We start from the raw sequence: 20,176 nt of genomic DNA on the forward strand, positions 1-20,176 counted from the left end.
GATGCCAAAGTTACCTCCTACATCCTAAGCCACTGCCAGTAGTCTTGATTTTTATCTTGCCACTGGACTTTAACGACTTTAGCATGGAGAACAAAGCTGATGACTTTGTGCAACTGTGCCTCACTTAAATCCAATTCACATTCAAGTCAAGATATCATCCCTTGATGTCACTGGTCCTCTTCAAAAAAATGAAGAATGAACAATAAGGTCCTCTCAAAGCATTTGGGGGGAGGGATGGAGAAATTACATTGTGCAAATCACCTCAAACCCCAGAACTTCCCGGAACACTCTAGAAACCATCTGTAATTACTCAAAGGAATCTGGCTTTCATCCATCCACACAGGAAAAATCAAGTGGATGAATAATGACTGTTGTCCAGATTACAATATACATTTGATTGGACAATCTATTGTTGTTGTTCAGTCATGTCCAACTCTTCATGACCTACTATGGAATTTTCTTGGCAAAGCTACTGGAGAGGTTTGCCATTTCCTTTTGTAAAGGTTAAATTTAATGGGTGGATGCAGTTTATTTACCAGAATAGAGGGGAAACAATAAAGTAGAGAAATGAGAAAGAGGTTAGAGAAAATACCTATATTAGTCCTCAGCCAGGAGGGCCAGAAGTGAGTAATCAAGTGGCCTCCTCCAAGATGGAAGCTAGTCTCTTAGGAAATTAGGGAGAGAGTCAGCCTTTTCACTCATCCAACCAAGTAGTCCAGGCATCAGAGTCTAAGTTGAAGTCAGGATCCATGCTGCATTCTCCAATGAGGTTCTTTGAAGACTATCTCCAAGAGACACTCTCCACAAGACTCAACTTCATCAGACTGCCAGCCCAAGGATTTTTGTGGCTTTTCTGGTGGTTTCCTATCCCCGCCCCTCTTCATAGGGGTCAACCATGGTTTCCAAAATTGTTGCACCTCTGAGTTCTCACCTTCACATGTTTTTGAGTGTGTGAACTCTTAAAAGAATTCAAAAGTTTCTGGCTGTTTGAGTTAGAAAAAAGGGTGGAGCTCTTCCAAGTATTTTGCTGGCTTCTTACCTCCAAAGGTGTTAACTCTTCTCCTAGGAGTAAGAGTTTGTAGACTTCCCTTACTTTAGAGTTAAGTATGGGTTTATTCCATTTTGTTGGTTAATTCAAAAGTAGACAAAGGAGAGTTAATCCTGTCTTCAGTCTAGAGAGGTACTAAGTAAGGGTACCTAAGTTATTGTTATTGCAAAGTGTTAACTCCAACTAGGCAAAGAGAACCAAGAATTTCCTTTCACACTTTTCCAGTGGATTAAAGCAAACAAATGTTAAGAGACTTGCTTAGGGTCACAGAACTAATAAATGTCTGAGCCTGAATTTGAACTCAGGTCAGGGCTCTTGATATTCAAGTTAAGGAGTTTGCAGTTACTGACTCCCAGGAGTCCTAGAATCCTGAAGAGGTAGGCAGGCATTTGTTATTGAGAAAAAAAAAACTAGAAAAAGAAAGAGAAAAGCAATCCAGGTGGGCAAATGTGGTTTAGAGAATGCAGACAGCTCCCGGAAGTCAGGAATCTTGGTGGGTGGTGATGTCTAGAAAACAGGTATCAAGATATCATCTATCAAGAGTCTTGATAGGGAAGCATGTGAAGATTAGAAAAGACTAACTCTCTGAAGTCAGGTATCCAAATGGGCAGATGAGGTGTGGGGGATAGTCTGCCCTCAGAGGTCAGGGAAGCTAATTAGGGAAGCATATGAGGTTTGGGGGGAGGGATAACTTTCAGGAGTCGAATCCAGGCATGAAGGATAGGTTTGGAGAGAGTGGGCAGCAATCTGTGGTCAGGAATCCAGGTAGATGGGTCATTTAAATCCTTTCCCTTACATCTCCATATCCACTGAAACAGACATCCTTGGTTCTCCATCCCTCTGGCCATATTCTTGTCATCTGTCTTCTGTAGAACTCCCAACTCCCAAGTGCTTCTCCCTTCTATCTTTCTCAACTTCCCTCTTGCCTGTGATTGGCTGGCTTCCCTCCTTACTGTGCCTCCTCCAGTTTCCATTGCTCTGAATGAGGTTTTATTGTTGCTTTTAAATACTGGCCTTTCCGGGGACCAAGATTTGGAAAGTGAGGGATGCCCATCAACTGGGGAAAGACTGAGTAATTTATAGTATATGATCATGATGGAATACCACTGTGCTCTAAAAAATGACAAGTAGGCGGATCTCAGAAAAACCTGGAAAGATTTATATGAACTTAAGCAGAATGAAATAAGCAAAACCAAAAGAACATTTTACAATGACAAGAATACTTTACAATGAACAACTGAATAACAGCTATTCTCAGCTACACAATGATCCAAACCTATTCCAATATATGTATATATATATATATGTGTATATATATATATATATATATTGCTCATGATATAGCTATAGCTTGTGATAACAATTGCCATCCAGTTCCAGTGAAAAAGAACTGAATCTGAATCCAGACCAAGGCAAACTTTCTTCACTTTCTTAATTTTTTTTCTATTTGAATTTCCTTCCACAAAAGGAGTAATATGGAAAAATGTTTTACATGATTGCATATGTAAGATCTATATGAGATTGCTTACCATCTCAAGGGGGAAAGAAGAAGGGAAGTGAAGTAGAGAGTTCAAGACTCAATATATATTTTTTTAATGTTGAAAACTGGTTTTACACGTGATTGGAGAGGAAAAAAATATTGGACTTTCCCTTACTTTATAGCAGTGATGGAGAACCTTTTAGAGACTGAGTGCCCAAACTGCAACTCTCACATTATATGTGAGCCCCTTGCCTCACCCTAGAGAAGAGAGGGAGGAAGTACTCACACTGGTCTTCTGGGCAGAAGAGTGAGTGATGTGAGAAATGTCCTCGGGCATGTGAAGAGAGGGGGAAAGGAGCAGCCCCCTCTAGTACACTCTGGCACACATGCCATAGGTTCATCAACACAGCTTTATAGGACCACACAAATAGAATGGGAAGGGGCCTTAGGGGCCATCTAGTCCAACCCCCTTCTTTTACAGATGAGAAAACTGGGACCAAAGTCTGACAGTGGAAGAGCCAGGATTCAAACCCTGGTCCTCAGACTCCCAGTACAGAATACTTTCCATTGTATGACACCACTTATAACTGCTGTAGTATGAGATCTCTGTATATACAAGTGTTGTGCTAGCCCTCTTTTTTTTCCTATTTTTAACCACAGGCATATAGGTTAGTAGTGAGGAAAGAAAGAGAAGAGACTTCCCAGAACTCCCATAGAATTGGCCAAATATTTTCCCAGAGTCACTTCTAGGATCCACTCAGAGTAGTCTTCCTGTTGCCTTTCTCCCAGGGCTCCATTGGAAATGGACCACGGGAAGTCTCCACCCCCTGGTCCTACTTGTTAAGGAATCATCTCAACCCACAGAAGAATTCTTTTGGGGGAAGGGAGGACAGAAATAGATCAAAGACCTACACAGCTCCAGCAGCACCTTCAGGAAAAATCAGAGAACTCTGAGAAAACACTCCCTAGGCAGACAGACAAACCAGGTTCCCAGGACAGCCATCAGTTCTCAGAATGGGACAATTTCTCCTTCATACCTTTGATGTCACACTCTGTCAGAGACATGTTAACTTAAAAATACCACAAACTAACATTATCTATGTTGTATTGTATTTTTATTTATTTTGGTAAATATTTCCCAATTACCTTTTAGTCTAGTTCCTGACTCCAGTGAATTTGACACCTCTGGGACTATAGAATCCCAAAACATCAGAGTTGTGAGGAACCTCAGAGGTCATTGCTGGGCAGCAAAAAGAGTCTTGGATTTTTAATCTGAGGATGTGGGTTCAAATCTAAGTTCAACCATTTAATATCTATAGGATCTTGGCTAAGTCATTTCTTGGATTCCTTGTATATAAAAATAATGGCATTGGACTAGATGACCTAAAGTAACTTTCAGCTCTAAATGTATGACCTTACAATGCTAAAAACCATTAAAGTTTTCCCATTACCAATAGGAGAATGTCTGGATCTCTTTTCATTTGAATCCAATCTACCTTTCCAAACTTGACTCCTTCCACTCACTTCTACCCCCTGTTTTTTCCAGCTTCCACTTCCCAAGCAGATTCGTAACTCTTTGCTTAGAATGGTTTCCTCCTTTCCTCCAGTCCTACTTACTTTTTGAAGGTTTAGTTTAAGTTCCACCTCCTCCTTGGAGCCCTCCATCAGCTTCTAGTTTCCTTCTCCCCCTTTGCAAAACTCTCAGAGCCCCCTAACTGCTTGGTATAACATTAGATCACATACAATGTTGCAAGGCTACTTATTTTTAAAACAATCCATTATTAAATATCTATTATATGACAGAAACGAGGAATCTAAAGTAAAAAGCTCTTAGCCACTGCCCTCAAGAAGTTTCCATTCCCATAAAGAAGGGGGGCGAATAGGGGGAGGTGGGTGGGATGCATCATGAACTATATATCATGGACAAAAATAAGGAAAGATATGAGAAAAGAAAAAGCATGGAGGACTGAGGGGGATCATTACCCAAGGGCTTCCCTCTGTGTGTGAGAGAGACAGAGACAGAAACAGAGACAAAGGGAAAGAGAGACAGAGACAGTGACACAGACACAGACACAGACACAGACACAGAGAAAGACAGAGGTGTATGCGGTTTCTCCCACTAGTCTGTGAAGTCCCAGAGGACAGGAATTAGGGCTTCCATTTCTTTAATCTCCCCACAAAGTACAGAGCAAAGGGTGGAACATGGACTCATAGATTCCTTGTTGAAAGAATGAATGAATGGAAACATATAACAACAAATCATCCTTTGCTCTAACACAGCTGAATGGGGTATTCTCCATAGATCCCTGGTTTCCTTCAAGACTTAGCTCAAGAGGGGGAAGCTGGGTAGATCAGTGGATTGAGAGCCAGGCCTAAAGATGGGAGGTTCTGGGTTCAAATCTGGTCTCAGCCACTTCCCAGCTGTGTGACCCTGGGCAAGTCACTTGACCCCCATTGCCTAGCCCTTACCACTCTTCTGACTTGGAGTCAATACACAGTATTGACTCCAAGATGGAAGGTAAGGGTTTAAAAAAAAGACTTAGCTCAATTAAAATAAAAACTCCTTGAAGGCAAGGATAATTTCATTTTTGTCTTCTTATCCCCAGCCTTTGGAACATCCATTGCACATTGTAGGTTCTTTTAAAAATATTTCTTAATTGATGGACTCTTTGATGACATTTTAGGTCTTCTGGTAGATGCTGGATGGTCACTTGTCAGACATGTTATATGAAGTGTCTAATCTTCAGGCAAGGGATGGAATAGATGTCATGTTAAATTTCTTCCAATTCTAAAATTCTATTCTCTTTCTTAAAATCTATTGGAGGGTAGAGGGGAACTAAGATGGCAAATTAGGGTCAGCCACACAGCTGAATTCTCCCAACATTTTCCTTCAAACAACTGTAAAATAATACCTAAAATATAATTTGGAGACAAAAATAGGCTGGAGTCAGACATTTTCTGGCCCAAGAAAACTTAGGAGGTCAGCAAGAGAAGTCTTTGACACCAGGATGTACGTCAGACCAGAGCCCAAACACAGAGTCATAATTTCAAAGCAAAGAGTGAGCACTTACAGCTGGAGGAGACCAGAGGCCCTTTCTGGATAAAGACCAGAACACAGACAGAGAGAGTAGTGACCTCACCTCTTTCACGATAACACTACCTTGGAAGAAAAAAAAAAACAGATCCCACAAGAACTAACTCTGAAAAAAGCACAAAAAATCTGAAGCTTAAGATAGTGCCTCCCTACCCACAAGTGAGCAAAGCTAAACTTTAACATAAAGTTCAAAGTCAAGAAATAGGCTGGGAAAATGACCAAACAAACAAAGAATTTGAACATAAAAAGCTCCTACAGTGTCAAGAAAGACCAAGACATAAACTTAGAAGACAACAATGTGAATATAGCTACAAATGAAGCCTCAAAGAAAAATGCTAATTGAACCCAGTTCCAAAAAGAATTCCTCAAAGAGTTCAAGAAAGAGATGAGTGATAGAGGAAAAATTGGGAAACAAAATGAGTGATGAAAGAAAATTATGAAAAGATGATTAACAAACTGTTAAAAGAAAAACAAAAGAATACTAAAGAAAATAACATTAAAAAAAAACAGACTTAGCCTAATAGTAAAAGAGGCACAAAAATTCATTGAATTTCCTAAAAAGCAGAATTGGCTAATTGAAAAAAGAAGTTTAATATTCCACTAAAAAAAGAACTTTTTAAATTTTAGAATTGGTTAAATGGAAATCAATGACTATGAGAAATTTTAAAAAACAATAAAACAAAATCAAAAGAATGGAAAAAAATCAAAGAAAATGTGAACTGTCTCGTTGGGAAAACAATTGACCTGGCAGATACGTTGGGCAGATAAATTGAGGAGAGAACCTTTAACAATTATTGGATTACCTGAAAGCCATGATCAAGATATCATATTTCAAGAAAACTGCCCCAATATCATAGATCCAGAGGGAAAAACAGAATTCGAAAGAATTCACTGATCACATCCTAAAAGAGACCTGAGAATGAAAATTCCCAGGAATATTATAGACAAATTCCAGGACTCCCAGATCAAACAGAAAAATATTGCAAGCAAACAGAAACAGTTCAAATATCAAGCAACCACAGTCAAAATCACAAAAGATTTAGTGGCTTCCATGTTAAAAGAACAAAGGACTTAGAATATGAAACTCTGGAAGGAGAAGAAATTAAGATTATAATTTTTTTAAAATAACCTATTCAGAAAAACTAAGTGTAATCCTTCAGGGAGGGAAATGGATATTTAATAAAATTATGGACTTTTAAACATTTCTGATAAAATACCAGAGCTGAAAAGAAAATTTGACTTTCAAATAGAAGACTCAAGAGAAGCAGTAAAAAGTAAAAATGAAAGAGTAATCAAAAGGGACTTCAAAAAATGAAACTGTTAATGTTCTTATATGGGAAGATGATATATGTAGCTCCTAAGAATTTTATCACCATTAGGACAGTTAAAAGGGGTTTACCTGGGATGTGAGTCAATTATGTTGGAATAATATCCAAAAAAGAAAAAAAAAAGAAAAGAGAAGAGAAGAAAGAGGGATGCATTGGGAGAACAGGGAAAGGAAAGGCAGAATGGAGAAAATTTTCTTACATAAAAGAGGTAAGTGAAAAAGAGCTTTTATAATGGAGGACAAACGGAGGCAGAATAGGCAATGATTGAACCTCACTCTCATCAAAATGTGTTCAAAGGTGAGAATATATAAACATACTAAATTGAATATAGAAATCTAACTTTTCCAATAGGGAACTAGGAGGAAACAGAATAAGAGATATAGGGAAATGGGATTATAAAAGGAAGGACAAGTTAAGACAGGCAGTGGTTAGAAGCAAGACAGATTTTTTAAGAGGAACAAGATAAAAAGAGAGAAAAAATGAAGAAAATTGGATGAAAGGATATACATAGTTAATAATCATAACTTTGAATATAAAAATGTTAGTAAATAGCAGAATGAATAAGAAACTAGAATCTAAAAATATGTTGTTTATGAGAGGAATTCTTGAAACAAAAAGGCACACAGAATTAAAATAAAGGGCTGGAGCAAAATCTAATATGTTTCAGCTGAAGTAAAAAAGGCAGGGGCCACAATCATAATCTCAAAGCAAAACCAAAAATAGACTTAATTAAAAGACATAATCAGGAGACATGTATTATGTTAAAAGATACTATCAACAATGAAATAATATCAAAAAAGTTCTAACCAGTTTCTCTGATAAAGTTCTTATTTCTCAAATATATATTAAGTATTAAAATGAGTCAAATTTATAAGAATAAGAGGCATTTCCTAAATGATAAATGATTAAAGGATAGAAACAGTTTTCAGAAGCAATTAAATCTATCTATAGTCATATGAAAAAATGCTCTAAATTACTATTGATTAGAGTAATGCAAATTAAATAATTCTTAAAAATCTAATCTCATATCTATTAAAAATGGCAACTGCTGGAGGGGATAAGGGGAAAATACGGACATTATTGAAATACTGGTGGAGTAATGAAGTGGACTAAGCATTCTAGAGAACAATTCGTAACCATCCTAAAGGGCTATAAAGTGGTACATACCCAATAATACCACTACCAGGTCTATATCCCACAGGAAAAGGAAAAGGACCTAAATGTACAAAAATATTTATAGGAACTCTTTATGTGGTGGCAAAGAACTTGAATTGAGGGGATGCTCATCAATTGGGGAATGGCTGAGCAAGCTGTGACATTTGGTCGTGAAAGAGTGCCATTGTACGGTAGGAAATGACAAGGGAGGTAGTTTCAGAAACAAGATGACGAGACCTAAAGGAACTGACACAAAGTGAATGAAAGAACCAAGAGATCACTGTATACACTAACAGCAATGTTGTAATAATGCTCAACTGTGAATTATTTGGCTACTCTGATCAATACAACAATCCAAGACAAATTCCAAAGGATTCTTTATGAAAAAAATGCTATCTACTTCCAGTGAGAAAACTAATAAACACTACATGTAAAATGAGGTACAATTTTCTCTATTTTTCTTGCTTTTTAAAAAAATATGGCTCATATGGAAATATTTTGCCTGATTTCACATGTAGATTTGATATCATATTACTTGCCTTCTCAGGGGAAGGAGTAAGAGAATTTGAAATTCAAAATTTAAAAATAAAAGAAAGTTTAAGATAAATAAGAAATTAAAACAAAAATATCAAATCCATTCCCATTTCCCTCATGCCAGTTCTAGGACCTAAGAGTGTGATTTAAAATTCTTCAACCGAAATGAGCTCTAATGACCCTAGTACAGGTTGGGGGGGAGCCCTACTCCCTCCAGAGACACCTACCTCCGCACCCGACATCACCACTATATAATAAATGACTTTAATGAGCTTTTATGGTCAAAATTTAAATTATTATAACCTTGGTCATCCAGCTTTCCAGTAATGAGAATCTCTGCTCTCATCTAGGCTAGCACTAGGGGGGGAAACCACCGGAGTGATAACTGGACCTGTATTCAAAACTTCCCCATTTTAGAAGGACTTGTCAGAACCTGCTCCCTGTTGACACAGTCTTCAAAATCCTAGGATCACCTTATAAGTCAAAAGATGGGGACATCAATGAGACTGACAGGTGACTCATAAATGCTTATGCTGAATAAGAGTATGAAGAACAGGCATTTAGGAATAACAATAATAGCCATAAGCTATGTCACAGTTAAAGGTTTACAGAGTGTTTTATAAATTAAATTTATATTTGATTTTCATAATTCAGGGAGGTAGATGCTATTATTATTCTATTATTAATATATTTTATAAGCAAGGAAACTGAGGCAAATAGAGGTTAAATGACTTATTCAAAGTCATAAAACTAGTAAGTGTCTGAGGTGGGATTTGAACTCAGGTTTTCCTCACATCAACCCCAGCACTTTTGTTGAAAAACATGAGAATGAGGCAGAATGGAATAGTTGAGGAATTGAGAGTAGACTTTCCTACTAATATGTGACTCTGGGCATGTCCTATAGTCTAAGTATCCCACCTCCCCATCCTCTACCAGGCAACTCTCTAGAACAATCAATAGGAGAGTAGAGGTAGATGTATACTAGCAGAGGAAGGACTTCCCTGGGACCTCCCACACCAAGGAAAACACAGATTTGTTCAGAAAAAGAGAGCAGGCAGGAAAACAGACAGAGAGAGAGATAGAGAGACAGAGACAGAGACAGACAGAGACAGAGAAAGAGAGGGAGAGACAGAGTCAGAGAGAGACAGAGACAGAGAGGGAGAGACAGAGAGGGAGAGACAGAGAGAGACAGAGAGGGACAGAGAGGAGAGAGAGGGAAAGAGTGACAGAGACAGACAGAGACAGACAGAGACAGAGAAACAGGCAGAGTCAGAGAGATAGACAGTGACATACACAGAAAAGACAGACACAAAAAGAGAAACAGACAGAGAGAAAGAGAAACAGAGAACATGAGAGGGACAGAGCCACAGAGACAGACAGATAGACAGAAAGAGAGGCAGAGACAGAGAAACAGAAGCAGAGAGAGCTACAGACACGGACACAGAGAAAGACAAATACACAAAAAGAGACAGAGAAACGGAAAAAGTGAGAGCAACAGAGAAACAGAGGCAGAAAGAGATAGCAACAGACACAGAGAGACAGACACAAAAAGGGACAGAGAAACAGTGACAGAGACTGAAAGAAACAGAGACACAGACAGAAAGAAACAGAGAGAACAACAGAGACGCAGAGACAGAGGAGAGAAAGAGACAGAGATGGGGGGGGGGATAAGGAGAGAGGGAGGGAGAGACAGAGAAGCAGAGAGAGAAGGAAGAGAAAGAGAGAGAAACATCAGAACTCTCTGGTCAATGCAATGAGCAAGCTTAACTCCAGAGGACTGGAAGTAAAGCATGCTTCCCTCCTCTCAGTAATAATAATAATATTAGTAATTATAATGACTATAATAACTAAACCTAGAGGTGGTAAGCGACTGACTGTAAAAAGAGGTACTTGTTGTAAGGCAAGGTCAACATGTTGGCTGGTTTGTCTCGCTAATCTCATATTTGTGATTTGGGAAGGATCTGTTGAAATGGAGGAAAAGGAAATGATATAAAATTAAAATAATAATTCATGATTTTTATTTGAACCCTTACCTTTCATCTTGGAATCAATACTGTGTATTGGCTCCAAGGCAGAAGAGTGGTAAGGGCTAGGCAATGGGGGTCAAGCGACTTGCCCAGGGTCACCCAGCTGGGAAATGTCTGAGTTCACATTTGAACCCAGAACCTCCCAATCTCTAGGCCTGGCTCTCAATCTACTGAGCTACCCAGCTGCCCCCAATAATTCATGTTTTAAAAGAAAAGTAGTCAGTCATTACATAATAGCAATTGCCAGCATTTATATAGCACTTCAAGGCTGGCAAAGCACTTTAGAAATATTACCTCATTTGAATCTCATAACAACCCTGGAAGATAAGCATTCCTATAATCCTCATTTTACAGATAGGAAACTGAGACTGAAAAGTTAAGTGACTTGCCCAAGGCCACCCAGCTGGGAAGTGTCTGAGGTCACATTTGAACTCAGGTCTTCCTGATGGTAAATTCAGTGTTCTTCCCACTATGTTCACTATGGATAATGTGATACGTGGGGCACCCTATCTTGATTAATGAGGCACAGTCCCTGCCTTCAAGAAGCTTCCAATCAGGCCACAGAACTGGAATAGATCTCAGAGAGCAACTCACAGTAACATTGAGGAAACAGAGCCAGCGCAGTAGGGAGACCACAGTCTAAGTAGTAAAGCTGGAATTCAAATCCAGGTCCACCAACTCCAAAGCCAAAGTCCAGTCTATGGCTCCACTGACGCCTGCTGCCCTCTAGTACAGGGGTTGTTGTTGTCAGTCCTGTCCCCATTGGGGGTTTTCTTGGCAGAGATCCTGGAGTGATTGGCCATTGCCTTCTCCAGCTCATTTTACTAATGGGGAAACCGAGGCAAACAGGATGAAATGACTTGTGCAGCATCATTTGGCTAGAAAGTGTTTGAGGTTAGATTTGAACTCTGGGATTCCTGACTCCAGGGCTAGGGCTCTATCTACCGAGCCACCTACCTGCTCCTAGCAAATAACTATTTATTAGGAAGTATCACTCTTTCCCTCTACGATGCTTTTCAGTCATTCGGTGTGTGCCTTGTATACATCCATTTATTAACACATTGCCTCCCCAGTTAGAGTGTTTACTCCTTGAAGGCAGGGGCTGTTCTTTTTCCTTTCTTTCTATCCTCAGGGTTGGCACAGTGCCTGGCACATAGTAGGCACATTAATAAATGCTCGCTGACTGACTGAAGGCTTCAGACTTTGTGACTGGGTTACTCCTGCCTTCCAGGTTACCTGTTTCTAGGCTAGCTGAGCAGCCCTGCTATATACCATGCAGCAAGTCAGGAACAATTAATGCCAAGCGATGTGGCTCTGGGGGAAGCCTGAAGATCAGAAGAGAGGGAGATAATGTCAGTGTGCCTCTGCCCTGTGGCAGCTTCTATTCTTGACACTGGCTGGGGCCCCAGAAGGTGAGCCAGCCCAAGACGAGCAGGGTCCAGCTTGGCTGAGTCACGCCTGAAGAATGGAAAAGAACCAAACTCATGTTTTCCCTTCCCGGACCTCGAGAATCCTGGGGCACTGAATGTCGTTGTCTTTTTGCCAAGTAGCGGGCTTAGCCGAAGCCACAGATGGCTGAAACTTAAGCAGGGAAGGGACCGTGGTCGGGGAGGATGCCGACAAACATGTCATTGTCCCCTAACTTGTACCACAGCATCGGGACAGATGTTAACATCAAAAATATGCTGCCCAGTGCCATGCAGTGTCTCAATGGCAGCCCTTCTCCCCAAGCTCTGGTGTCGTCACTCTCAATCTTGCCTGAGAGGGGCTCTTGCACCGAATTTCGGTTTAGCCAAGCTCTGGATGGATTGGGCCAGGAGGAACACGTTGTCAGGTCATTCCTGGGCCCCAAAGGAATATGGGGAAGCTCGAACGAATGGATGGTCAAATCCAAGCAGGATTTTCTTTTATAGGGAAGAGATGAATGGTGTAAGAGGCATCCCAAAGAAAGAGACAGAGAGAGACTGGAGATCTGATGGGATGACTAGAAAAGTCTGGAGGAGATGGGGTCAAGAGTATATGTGAAAGGGGCTTGCCAAGGGGGTGAGTCATCTCTTCATAGGAGTCAGAGAAAAGAAGAGATAATAGGAAAGATGTCTGAGTGATATGAAGAGGAGGAGAAAGGAAGAGGAGGAAGACACACACAGAGAGAAAGAGAGACAGAGACAGACAGAGAGAGAGAGGGAGAGAGAGAGGAGAAGAAGGAGGAAGAGGAGAGAGGAGGAGGAGAGGAGAAGGAAGAGAGAGAGGAGGAGAAAGAAGAGAGAAGAGGATGAAGAGAACAAGGACAGAGGAAGAGGAGAAGGAAGAGAGAGGAGGGGGCTCTGGATGAATGGCAGGTTTGTTTTGGTGCCATACAAGACAAGGGTCTTAGCTGAAAGGTTGGGGAACGGATGCTTGTTGGAGAATTGAGTAGGGAGGAGTCAAAGCATTGTCTTGTTTTAGTGAGGGCCCATTGGAGAGATGGAGGAAGAATTACCATCCGTGATAACGATTCACATTTATTCAGCATTTTAAGGTTCATGACAACTGTGTGAGGTGGGTAGCACAGCGCTTGTTATTCTTATTTTACAGATGATGTTACTGTTCAGGTGTTCAATCCTGTCTGACTCTTTGTGACCCTCCCACCCGGAGCGCAGCTATCCGTGGGGTTTTCTTGGCAAGGATACTGAGGTATTTTTGCCATTTCCTACTCCACAAGCCCCAGTGGATCCTTGAGGTTGAGTGACTTGCCACACTTGCCATGAGGTCACATAGCTAGGATGTACTCAAGGCTATAATTGGGTCTTCCTGATTCTAAACTCAGCACTCTATCCACTGAGCAACCTTCCTGCCCCCTACACATACAGAAGATAAGTGACTTGTTAAAAGATTGTGCCTGAGGATAGACTTGAACTCAGGTCTTCCTGACTCCAGTCTTCTAAACCACTGAACCACAGCTGCCTCTGTTATACAGACAGGAAAACTGAATCTCTGAGAGATTATGTGTTCTTTCCATGATGACGAAGCTAGTAAATGTCTAAATCAGGATTTGAATCCAGGTCCTTCATTCCAAGTCTAATGCTTTATCTACTCACAAACTCAGAGATAATGGCCTTGAACCAGATTAGAATGTAACTGGGAAATGTTTAACAACATAAATACAAATACAACATAGATAATGTTAACTTGAGTTTTCTAAGTTATTATTGTCCCGAAGCACCGAAGGCATGCCAGAAGGGAAACCATCTTCCTAAGACATAGGCTTCACCATGCTCCTTCCCTGGCTCAAAAGTCTTCAGAGCCTTCCTAATTAAAAAATGCAAACTATTCAGCCTGGCATATAAGGCTTTATACAATCTTGCATGGTGTGCTTTGGATTTTGTTTGATTGCTTTTCTGACTTTCTATCTTAGAATCTATTAGTTCAAGAAAGAAGATTGATTTATCAGCAAGGGCTAGGCAATGGAGAGTAAGTGACTTGCCCAGGATCACACATCTAGGAAGTGTCTAAGGCCAGATTTGAACTCATGGCCTCTTGTCTCCAGGCCTGGCTCTCTCCTAAGCCACCAAACTGCCCCCATGATGGACTTTGTGTTCAAATACCATCTTCATCTCCAAACTCCATCCATCTGTACAAGTCATCCTCTGTACCTGAAACCCATTCCCTCATCTCTCACTTTCAAGATCCTTATTACCCTCAAATATCCAGCTCAGGTAACCTCTCCTCCAGATCAGGTAACCTCCTCCTCCAGGGAATCTTCCAGATTCCCTGGTCATCAATGTCCTATCCCTCCTCAAATCACCTCACATGTATCTCTGCCCGTGTTGTATCCTGTAATAGATACTTCTGAGAGTGTAAATTGATTGATACTGGAGAACTAATGGATCAAGATTTTGCCTACCCTCCTCCCAGTTTTCCTACCTCTTCAAAATCCTTCAGCTTCCCCTCCCCCTTTCCCTTAAACCTTCTTCTAAGTCACTCAGGGTGAACTATAATGCTTTAGAGAAAATACTCTTTTCTCTTCTTTAACTTAATTAAGGGTTTATTTGGGGAAGACAGGAAAGGATGGAGGATAAGGTAAGAGGGATAGGTTTCCCTATTCTCTGCAAGGAGCCTTGGTTTGGAGGATATTGGGGAAATGACAATCAGTCACTAGCAGAGATTGTCAGAGAGATAGGAGGACAACTGTTTGTTTTCTTTCTTCTTTTTCTTCTAACCAGCCAGGTAAATATCAGAGATACAAATTAGCTCTTCAGGCTCAGCCACCACCATCAGCCACACCAGTCAAAGCCAAAATCCTCAGAGATACAAATAGGTTCTTCTCCACCTCTGTCCAAAGCCAAAAACCAGTCCAGCCCAGTTTAGCTGTTGGCTTAGCTCCAACTGTTTTTCCCAGTAACATTGCAAATGGAATGTTGATTGACAGATTATGTCCTTTGCCATCATCCAAAGAGACAAATCATGTGGAGAAGAGGCCAACAACCCCCTACCGATTACTAACCAGCCATCATTCATGAGGTGTGACAAGGCATACTGGGTAAGAGATAGGAGGCATCATGTGTCAGGCAAGTCAATGTCCTTGACCAGCATCTCTTCACTGATCCTGATGAAGCCAATTCAAGACCCTGAACCCAAAAGCCTTGGGGATACCACTGCTTCTAGCCCAGTATCCTCAGTCATCATTCCAGGAAACTGCCCCTGTGAAGATGAAACTTGGCTCTTGCTCCTACAGGTGCTATAACCATAGCTATGGAAGACTCAGAAAAGAAAATTCTTACCACCAAAGTCTGGCACTGTCAGATGGCTCAACATCAGGAATGGCTACTATTTTACCAACGGAAATGACATTTGAAAGGAGGCATTGGCATCTCTTTTTCAAGGATAATGGGGCCTTTCCATCTGTCTTGCAACTAAATCCTTCCATATGTTCTGCCTCTCCCATTAGAATGTGAATTCCATTAGAAGAGCAAATGGTTTATTTTTTTTAATTTACATTGAGAGGTCTTAGTACAGTACTCTACATATAGTAAGTGTTGGACAAATGTTTTATTCATTCTGCCCTTTGAGCATGCATGGACTTGCCCTTAGAGCACTTGCAAATATTTCCTGCCTGGTTCCTGTTCAACATGTAGAGGGATAGAGAGGCTTCTTCCAGCTGTGACTGATTGAGAAGCAGGTATTATCTGGTGACCAAAAGTCTTCTAATTGGCCTCAGTCAAATGGATCAATAACATAGAAGAAGCTGAGATAGAACTGCATACTGAATACAAAAGGTTCCAGCAGATGATCTCAACCTTAGTGACTTTTGTTCAAGAGAAAAATGTTCTCCCAGAGCTTCAGAGAAAAGGTTTTGTAATAATTACTGCTCCTGCTCTACCTTCTCAGAAAATAACCTTTTCTAGAAGATACTATAGCTCTACTGGTTGACTGGTGTTGGGAAACATACTAGATGGGGGCTCAAAAGAAATTGTAACCTCTCAGAGTTATTCCTAGGACCATAGGAGAAGAATAAGATGTGGTATTCTCCCCTCTGGCAATAGCCTCCCATTGCAGAGTGAGTGATTTCAGAGGGGTTTCTATAACAGTATGAAAACTCTGACATGAATTACAAGTACATTCTGAGCCCCTTCTCTCCACCCCACCCTCCCCAAATTCAAAATACAAATGCTGGGCAGGCTGGCTTAATTAACCAAAAAATTCAGTTACCCAGAAGCCACCATTCCCCAAATATTCCAGTTAAATCAGACATATCGCAGTACCTAGGGCAGGGCCTTGCAAAGAATATTTGATGAATGGAATCCTTTTTTCAGTGTACAGGTCTGTCTCTCTCTGTCTCTGTCTATCTGTCTGTCTGTCTCTCTGTGTCTCTCTGTCTCTGTATCTCTGTCTCTCTCTGCCTCTCTGTCTCTGTCTCTGTGTCTCTGTCTCTGTCTATCTGTCTGTCTGTCTGTCTGTCTCTCTCTTTCTTTCTCTCTCATGCGCTTGCAGGCGATTTCTGTCTGTCTCTGTCTCTCATTTAGCTAAATCCTTTCATGTGCCTTTAGTAATAATGACCTGCATTTGAATTGCACAGTATTCACTTCAAAGTGCCTTTAATGTAGGTCATCTCCAATAGATCCTCTGAATAATAAAAATAGCTCCCATTTAGGTTGCCCTTCAGAGTTTACAAAACACCCTCAATCCTCACTGCACACCTATCGGACAGCTGATCTGAGTTTTGTCCTTCGTTCCCATTTATAGACAGGAGGACTAAAGATTAGAGAGGGGTCACACAGCAGATAAACAAGAAGGTTGGGAATGGAATCTAGCTCTCCCAATTCCAAACCCTTTAATACTACTACTAATAATAATAACTAACATTTAAATAGTCTTTTTTTAAAACCCTTACCTTCTGTCTTAGAATCAATACTCTGTACTGGTCCCAGGGTGGAAGAGAGGTAAGGGCTAGGCAACAGAAGTTAGGTGACTTGCCCAGGGTCACACAGCTAGGAAGTCTCTGAGGCAGGATTTGAGCTCAGCATCCTATCCATTGAGCTACCTAGATGACTTTTTAATTTCCATGTTAGATGAATGAGGAAAGGAGCTGATATTTTATCAGCTTAGGGATTTCCCAGAATGGGAAACACACACACAGTCTCCCAAATAGCCCCAGAACACTCACCAAACCACTGCAGGAGCTAATGGCAGCAAACCCGCCAGCCAGTTCAGGGTCCTGAACCTCTCCGACCAGGTGACAAGCGTAGGAATATGTGATGGGATGTATCTTGGCGTGGGTGATGCCTCCATAGTGGGTCTCGCTCACAAAGCCTGGGGCCAGCAAATGGTGGTTGATACTTAGGTTAAATCTCAGCTCTCGGCCCTGGTATAACAGCTCGTAATAAGTGGGGAGGCCAGCCCTGGACGAGAGGTCCCTTCTCCGAAGCAGGCGGGGAGATAAGTCGTAAGAGAGAAAGGAGCCACCAGCATCCACTCGGATGGGGTGCACGATGTCCAGGGAGGGTTGGCCCCAAGGAAATGTCTCTGAGAAAGGAAATCATCAAATAGTCAAGAAGCAGCCAAAATATCCAGAGGAAAGAGAACTGGTTTTAATCCCATCTTTGCCACTGATTCATTCAAGTGACTTTGGGGACGTATCCTTCCCTCCCATCCCCACCCCCCAGGTTCCTCCTTTTTAAAATGGAAATAAGAAAAGAACCTTAAAACAAAACTGAAAACTATATAAATTGGAATGAATAATCTTGGCCCCAGAGTAGAGATGAAGAAATGAACTTGCTTTCCTTCCTTGAAAAGGTAGAGGACTGGGGGCAGCTGGGTAGCTCAGTGGACTGAGAGTCAGGCCTAGAGATGGAAAGTCCTGGGTTCAAATCTGGCCTCAGACATTTCCCAGCTAGGTGACCCTGGGCAAGTCACTTAACACCCATTGCCTAGCCCTTACCACTCTTCTGCCTTGGAACCAACACACAGTATTGATTCTAAGACAGAAGATAAAACTTAAAAAAAATAAAACAGGCAGGGAACTATGGATGCAGAATGTTGCATACACTGTCAGACTCAGGCACTATGTCTGTTGGCTTTGCTTAATTTTTTTTGGTTATGGGAGAAGGCTCCCTTTAAGAGTGGAGTATTTGTGTGTGTGTGTGCATCTGGAAATCCTCCCAACAATGAATTAGGTACTACTAATACCTCCATTTTATAGATGAGAAAACTGAGGCAGACTGAGGTTAAGCAACTTTCCCAGGGTCACACAACAAGTGTCTGAGGCTGAATTTAAATTCTGATCTCCTTGCTCTATCCACGGTGCTAATTAGCTGCCCAAACATATCAGATGCAAGAACTGGGATACAGAAAGAAAATCAGACTAGAATAATTGCTCAAAAAAATAGTCTAACAGGGGAAAGATGCAAAGTAGCGCTCTTGTCTAAAAAAACAATGTTACATGGTTTAGGATGGTGAAGAAATGTCTAGGCAACAAATGGTTCATATGGAAAAGATCTAGAATTCTTAATGCACTGAAAGCTCCAGATAAGTCATAAGAATTGCCTAATGGTTAGAAGCTGATCTAGTCTAAGACTGATGCCTGGTCCACAGAAGGCACTTAATCAGTGCTTGGTTGGCTGACTGATGGATGGAGAGGAAGTATACAGGACTAAGGAAGTGATCCTCCCGGCCACGCCACACACTAGTAAACCACATCCCAGATATTCTATTGAGTTTGAGCATCCCATTTTGAGAAAGGTATTGGGAGAACAACCAAGGTGGTCTAACAGCTTTATCACGTGAGTGTCAGCCAAAGGAACTGAGCAGACTAAACCTAGGGAAGAGAAAGACTGGGCTGTCATAGCTGCCTTCGAGTACTCAAAAGGATGTCATGTAGAAGAGGAGTTTGATTTATTCTGCTTGGCCCCAGATGACAGAAGCAGGAGAAATGGATGGAACCTGCAGAGGGGGAAATCTCAGTTCATTAGATGCAAAACCTCCCTAACAACAAGAGCTGTCCCCAAATGGGAAGGGCAGCCTTGGGAGATACTGATCTCTGGCAAGAGAAGCTACGACTTGATGATGCTCTGGGGGGAAGGGGAGGGAAACCCTCTTCGGATGCAGCTGGACAAGCCAGTCATCTCATATGCAAAGTCTTCCTACACAAACCAACACAACCCAAGCTTTACGTCCTCCAAAATGCCCCTCCTCGGTGTCCAGCCCAAATACCTCGTGCTCCTCTGCACTCCTCCGACATTGACTATTGGCACTTTGGTGTCAGCTCTTTTCCCCCTAGAAATCTCTCTTTTCTCCCCTACTAGATCATGAGCTCCAAAGGCAGTGACTGAATTCCCCACAATGACCTGCACAGGACTTGAACAGAGCAGGATCAGCTTCTACAATAGACTGATATTTGTCAAAGGCTCGTGGCCCAGAGTCTTGGGTTTGCCTCAAGAGTATGGATGTGTACATATATGTGTGGGTGTGTATGTGTACATGTATGTGTATTTGTGTGTGTGTGTGTGTTTGGCAGGGTCTCCTATTCCTGAAGGCACTTGGGTTCAATCTCATAAGCTTGCTAGACTAAGGTGGACAATGGAGTGAGCATGAGGAAAGAATCATGGGGCAGATTAAAGAATATAAGATCAGAGACCTAGAGGGTCCTTAGAAGCCTCTGTGCCAACCCCCTCATTCGACAAGCAAGTAAACTAAGGCCTAGAGAGGGTAAATGACCTGGCCAAGGTCACAAAGATAGTAACCTAAACAGGAACTGAACCCAAGGTCTGATCCCAGTTAATTATCTTTCCACAGCATCAGATACACCCCTCCTTTCTCTCCCCCCCTTTTGTCTCTGTATCTCCCTTTCTGTTTCTCTGTTTTTCTCTCTCCTTCTCCCTCTCTGTCTCTTTCTCTCCCTCTTTCTCCCTTTCACTCTCTCTTTCTCTCCTCTCTTATCTGTAAAATAATGAGGTTGGACTAAATGGTCTCTAGGGTTGCTTTCAGCTCTAAATCCTATTTCTCTCTCTCTCTCTCTCTCTCTCTCTCTCTCTA

General features: G+C 41.4%; 1 protein-coding gene across 1 annotated transcript in view; it reads right to left on the bottom strand.

The window, feature by feature from the left end:
- Positions 1-20,176, bottom strand: part of LOC100026396 (A disintegrin and metalloproteinase with thrombospondin motifs 7) — a 128,352-nt gene that overhangs the window by 103,976 nt on the left and 4,200 nt on the right. Inside the window, exon 2 of the mRNA XM_056797242.1 lies at positions 17,310-17,668. Within this exon, the coding sequence (XP_056653220.1) occupies positions 17,310-17,668 (359 nt within the window). The remainder of the gene's footprint in view (positions 1-17,309; positions 17,669-20,176) is intronic.

The sequence above is a fragment of the Monodelphis domestica genome, chromosome 1, assembly GCF_027887165.1.
Source record: "Monodelphis domestica isolate mMonDom1 chromosome 1, mMonDom1.pri, whole genome shotgun sequence".
Classification (NCBI taxonomy): domain Eukaryota; kingdom Metazoa; phylum Chordata; class Mammalia; order Didelphimorphia; family Didelphidae; genus Monodelphis; species Monodelphis domestica.